We start from the raw sequence: 6,000 nt of genomic DNA on the forward strand, positions 1-6,000 counted from the left end.
TTCAACACACATCTTTTTCTTAATACTTTAAGGTCTCATTTGCACAGGTGGGTAACCTATGGCCTTCCAGATATTGCTGGATTACAGCTCTTTTCCCCACATCCCTCATTATTGGCCATGCTGGCTGGGGCTACTGGAAAATGTAGTTCAACAATACCTTAAGAGCCACAGCAGGTTGCCCACAGTGATCTATGGTATTGTCATACTCAAACATTTTTAATTGTTCCAAGAAATAGGTGGCCATGTGGGGCCGTGTGGAGACAGAGAAGTACTTCCAAAAATAAGTGACCATGAGCATTCCTGGATCCAAAGTTGCTCCCCATTTTTTTTGTCTGTAGAGACCCAAACATGTCCAGGACAAACATAGGTGAGAAGAAGGCTTCATGAATTTCCCTTCTCTATCCCCAGTTGCTCTCTCTGTCTCTTCTATGTTCTCCAAGCAAGACTGTTCGGAACGATGTTCAGAGCAGCTGGGCAAAACAAGGAAAAATGCCTTCCAGGTCTTGATCTTATACAGCATGGATCATTTTGAACCTCTCTCAACCTGAGAGCTGACTTCCATTTTAGATCTGAATTCCATTTTAGATCAGCTTTTAAGGGTTGCATTATTCCAGTGGTGCATAGGGTCAAAGGCAAGGAGGCTGAATCAAAGGTGAAGAGATGGAGCCAAAAGTATTTCAGCTTCAAGTTCTTTCTGCTGATCTTCAAGCCTTAAGACAGGAGGCATGGGGGGAACTGTACAAATGCAGAGAAATCACCAAATAATGGGTGGGCAAGGGAAACTGGGAGGGCACAGAGAGGGGCAGGGCCACTTGGGGAAACTTGGAGGGCCAGAGTAGATTTGGTCCCTGGGCCAGAGTGCAGCAGTGCCTAGTAAAAATTACACTGAACACTAGTGGGATGTCCTCCCCCACCAACATAAACCAAGTGCAGGGAGTGAGTAGGGGAAGGCTCTGGGATTCGGAGGAAGAGAATAGCTATGCCTTCAGTGGAAAGAGAGTTAGAACATGAGGGGAGGAAAAGAGAATTCTCTATCTCCTTGCCCATCAAATTTGGCTCGTATATACAGCTAGGTGGCAATTAATTTGAGTATAAATAATGCAATATTCAATTTAGTGTGAATCGCAGAGTGACACCAGGTTGTGTTTAATGTGAGCCAAAATTCTGTTAATGAGAGGCTAGTGCATGCACATTTGAGGTCACCGGGATACCATTAGGATTTTAGATAGTGCCACTTCACTGTCACACTACCAGCCTCTGAATTCAATGGTTTGTTTAGCCTAGTTCCTGCCCCATCCTTTTCATAGACATAAGAAAATGTAGGAAAACCGCCATTTCATACATGTGCAGTTATGGAGAAGCTTGTGATAAGGAAGTAGCAGCCAAACAGAGAGGCAGACACCAAGGAAGCCAGTTTTATCCTTTTAACAGTTCACCTCATGGATAAGTGGACCATTAAAGCAACAGTATTTTAACTGCATTGATTTATAGTTGACCGTATGCCAGGCCATGCAAAAACTGCATCAGTGTTATATTACACTGTGCAAAGCATTTAGTTCAGCTGAGTGTATAACAGCAATGTTCTCAATAAATTGAAATTATATTCTTATCATTTATAAATGATGTTATTTATAAATGAAATTATTGTTGTAATAATTTATGAAAGTATGTTTAATTTTTTCATTGCCTATTTCCTGGAATCAATAACCATATAGTGCAAATCTGAATAATGCAACCATTTCATGGGATTCATTCTCCACACTAATTGAGACCTTCCTGTATTTGTGGGCATGCATATGCCAATATCAGAACTTTATATCAGTTGAACACAGGTAGGAGGGCGCTGCTTGTGGGTTGTCTGTAGGCAGCCACTTGACCACCATGTGACCAGGAAGCTGGACCAGCAGGGCTCTTCTTATGCTTTTATCATGATAGCCTTTTGCTCCATGAATGTATCTATTCCCCTTATAAGAATATGTTAAGTAGCATATTGCAAAGGAAGTCTAACACAATCACATTGACTTCCAGTTTGATTTCCTGGCCTTTGTGTTGCCTTTCCTAACCTGTGGTATGTTCTATTTCAGCTTCTATTATTGTGATTTGGAGTAACCTCCAAATATTTCGAAAAGATTTAACCCTCCTGATTCCCCCTTTCAACTTCCTTTTTTCTTCTTTGCAGTCAAATGTGCCTGCGTTGGACTTTCTTGGCAATTTTCCACTTAAATATAGTATAGTATATATAACTGTATAGCAAATATAGCATAGTATATATTAAATCTAATATATTTAGTAATCTAATATATCACTGATTCCAGTTTGTTCAACAATGCTCACATCTCACACTATGCCCTCAGCGGTACCATTTAAGGATTTAGGTCTGGAATCATCTCCCCTCTGGCCAGTTCCATGACCAACTGTTCTAGGACACACTTGTTCAGAGCATTAAGAAAGTTAACCTCCTTGTCATGGCTAGAACATGAATGTATCCACTCAGTGTGGGGGTACTTTAAGTCACCCATTACTACGACACTTTCTCAGACGGACGCCTCCCTGATTTCATGTTTCCAAGCTCACACTGAGCAGTCTGGTTGGGGAGACAATGACATGTGCCTGCCTAGTACTAAATTACATTTGCAGCCTGGTATTGTCACCCACGGTGCTTCTCTGGAGGATACTGCCCCTTTTAGGTTTTCTAGCCTCCTTGACACTATGCCCTCTCTGACATACAGAAGAACACCTTCTTCACACCCACCCCATTCTTCTTATCAAGGTATATAGAGATCCCATTGGTTCTCTCTTTTCTGACTGGTTTTTGTTATGCCATCTACAGTTAGGTTATCCTTTAAAGCCAGTCATTCCAACTTTCTCTCCTTGGTTCTAAGACTTCTAGCAACAGCATAAAAGTCCCTGCCCAGCTGTCTCTCAGGTCTGCATCTTCTGCCATGGCCCTTAAAACTTGACTGGTGATTCTGTTTCACCAGATGCTAATGACCTATTCCCTCCCTGTCTCCATTTGGGCATTTGGAAACATTTTCACCTTTATCCTCTAGAGATCATTCAACCTGAACTGGATGCTTCCTAGATCCCAACAGTCAGTTAGAAAGAGCAGAGCAACTTTCCCCAGGGGTCAGTTTAAAAGCTGCTCTGCCATCTTTTTATGTTAAGCCCTAGCAATCTTATTCCATTATGATTCAAGTCAGGTCCCTGCCACTTGGAACAGGTTCAATTTTCCTCAAAATATTTTCCAATGCTGAAGGAAAGCAACACCACCTGAAAGACACTTCAAACAGCATTTATACAGCCTATATATTTTGTAGACTGCCCCCACCTCAGCCTTCCATTCTGAAGATAAGTATTTCATTTGACTAATAAAGATGGAATTTTATAAAACTTACCATGCATTTCTGAAAAGTGTGATCCATTTTAAAGAATGCATTATGGATGCAGTTCGTGTTAACACATTTGAATTCAAGCCTTCACTATTTGATATTTAATTATTGTGACTGGGCTTAACTGCATGTACATGTCTCGAAGTCATGTTCAGCATTCTTCTTCTGCCTTCTTCATCTGTTCATCAAGAAAGTATACAAGTGACTCATCTTCACATGCATATTTTTAAAAGGAAGCTTAAGGTGAAATGTGTTGAAAAAATATTAGCACACTTGGTTACTGCTAAAGGCCAATGCACCAAGCCTCAAGTTCACCGAGAAACACAATTATACCTGCCAGACCTCTTTATGTTTTAGTCTTGCAAAACATACCACATTCATGGAAGATGAGACTATCACTCCCTTTTGACTGTGATGGGTGCTTTTCCTCTCCAGTATCTGAGGCAAGTTTGATTTTAAGTAATAGCTGCTGGGAAGCACGAGCAGGAGGGGATTCTTGCTTGTGAACTTCCCCTAAACTCTCACTGGCAGGGTGGCACAAGCACCAAAGACTATTTTTGCATCTTCAATCTCTTTGGCAGCAGTTATTATTTGAGAGACCTCTGAGCCCATTTAACCTGCTCAGGCAAGGGGACAACAGCTGAGGCTGTTGGATCCCGTAGATTCAGGGTCTCTTCCCCTCCTCACCCCGGTATGCCCCCAGCACACACATTTCCACCCTTTCTGATCAGAGTTCCAGTATCCAGAGAGGGAGCCACCACCGAGTTTTCTGTACTAACTGGAAGGTGCTTCAGGATTAGGGTCAAATTTCCTCCTGAAAGGTCAGAGCTCTCACTTCAGCCTCCAAAGAGAAGATTCATCACACCATCTAGGCACCATAAGATCCCTTTCCTAAAGAGATGCTCACTGTATTCAGAAGCCCCAAGGAAGTAAACTACTATCATGAAACACTGGCTGTCCCAGCTGTTGCCAGGATGCACCTCAATAAACAACACCCTGTCCGTTGAGCCTCAAAGCATGCTATTAATGCCAAGCCATGCTAATGCTGTTCATTCTCATCTTACTGGATTTCTGGGGGGGGAAGGGGGGGTGACATGTCCAAAAGATATTGATGGTGCTAAAATAATACTGAAAACACATCCTCTATCAAGACTATCTTATAGCCTTAATAATAAATGAACAGGAGAACTACCAGCAAACTTATAAAGCACAAACTTACAAATCATTCCTAAATGGGAGCGTAATTCCATTTTTCAAGCTTGATCTTCAGGAAGTAACACCATCTTTTCCTGGATCAGTTAATGCAAAAAGCCTTACAGACAAGATAGCAGGATTGACTTACTGCACCTGCTGTCATAGCTCAGGCTGTTGTAAGGACGGAAGTAACAGAGTAACTCAATGGCAGGGTAACTTAAGGCCAAATCCTTCTTCTATTGTGGTCAGTGCCAGTAATCAACTAACTTCCAAGAGTAGGTATCAAGCAACAGCCAATGAGACTCTCACTGCCCATAGTAAATTCTACTTTATCTCAGGCTGGCAGCTGTAGAAGTTAAAATTATAGTCCAAAGAGACTAGTTTTCTAGTAGCAAATCCTGGGAACTTGTGTGTATTACCAGGTTACATTAGTGTGCTGAAGAGCTCCATAGACCTTATATGTAGGCTTATATGTAGTTAATTGATCTAATGTACATCTTTGCACTGTGGCTGTGTGGAAATATTCACATTGTAGGATTTTCAGACAAACAATTGGTAGCAGTTCTGAAGAAGGATTTGGACTTAAAAAATCTGTATACATCAACTCACATGAGACACTACTATTTATCTGCTGAAACAAACAGCAAGATACATGTTGTGTTGTCTATAACATGGCAGATAGCAATTTTGAAGTAGAAAAATTTCTAACAGGATTGCTATGTAAGGAAAAAAGGTTAAAGCTGCTCCTCAGATGGCCGTGGTTCTGGTTATTCCCCCCATCCAACTAAACACTGCTATAAAAACGTACAAACAAACAAAAACAAAACAAAACAAAATGCATCAAATGTGATTGCACATTTAACAAAACATGTAGTTTGACCCTAAGTGACCTTGCTCGGGGTAAACTGCTTCCAAATTACTAATCTGATCTTTTAAGATCTGCAGAGGACCGTGTCAATGGATGCATTCCTATTTGTACAATAACCTTAAGAATGCATCATTCCCTCATGTCCTCAAAGTGAGGACTTGGATCAAACCTGTCTGCTCAACATAAGTTGTTTGTCACCCTTAAACACTGACGTAGTTCAACAACAATTAGTGCACATGCTAGGACATACGGCATGTTTCACATCCAAACACATTTCCTATATTACCTGAAGGAACATAAAGCATGCTAGAACGCAGCATTGCCCCTGCGTGCTTCATGGGCCAGAACCTGCACACTGCTGAAAATTCCAGGAAACAGCTCCTGCCAGGTGGCTGAAGCAGGAAAGGCTCTAGGCAACAGCTACTACTCCTGGCGACATGAAGACCAACTGGTGAAGACCCAGTCGGCCACCCAGCCCTACTTGGTAAGGAAGCAGGCGAACGCTCTGAGGCCCCCCACGCTGCTCCTCAGCAACATCTGGCTGCAGGG

The 6,000-nt window shown here is 41.9% G+C and overlaps 1 protein-coding gene across 1 annotated transcript in view; it reads right to left on the minus strand.

The window, feature by feature from the left end:
* The window catches only part of COL4A4 (collagen type IV alpha 4 chain), a 72,335-nt gene extending 68,899 nt beyond the window's left edge, over positions 1-3,436 (minus strand). The window contains exon 1 of the mRNA XM_044432834.1: positions 3,396-3,436. Coding sequence (XP_044288769.1) covers positions 3,396-3,436 — 41 coding nt within the window. The remainder of the gene's footprint in view (positions 1-3,395) is intronic.
* Between the last annotated feature and the right edge of the window lie 2,564 nt (positions 3,437-6,000).

This window comes from Varanus komodoensis, unplaced genomic scaffold (assembly GCF_004798865.1).
Source record: "Varanus komodoensis strain SLA01 unplaced genomic scaffold, ASM479886v1 scaffold25, whole genome shotgun sequence".
Taxonomy (NCBI): Eukaryota; Metazoa; Chordata; class Lepidosauria; order Squamata; family Varanidae; genus Varanus; species Varanus komodoensis.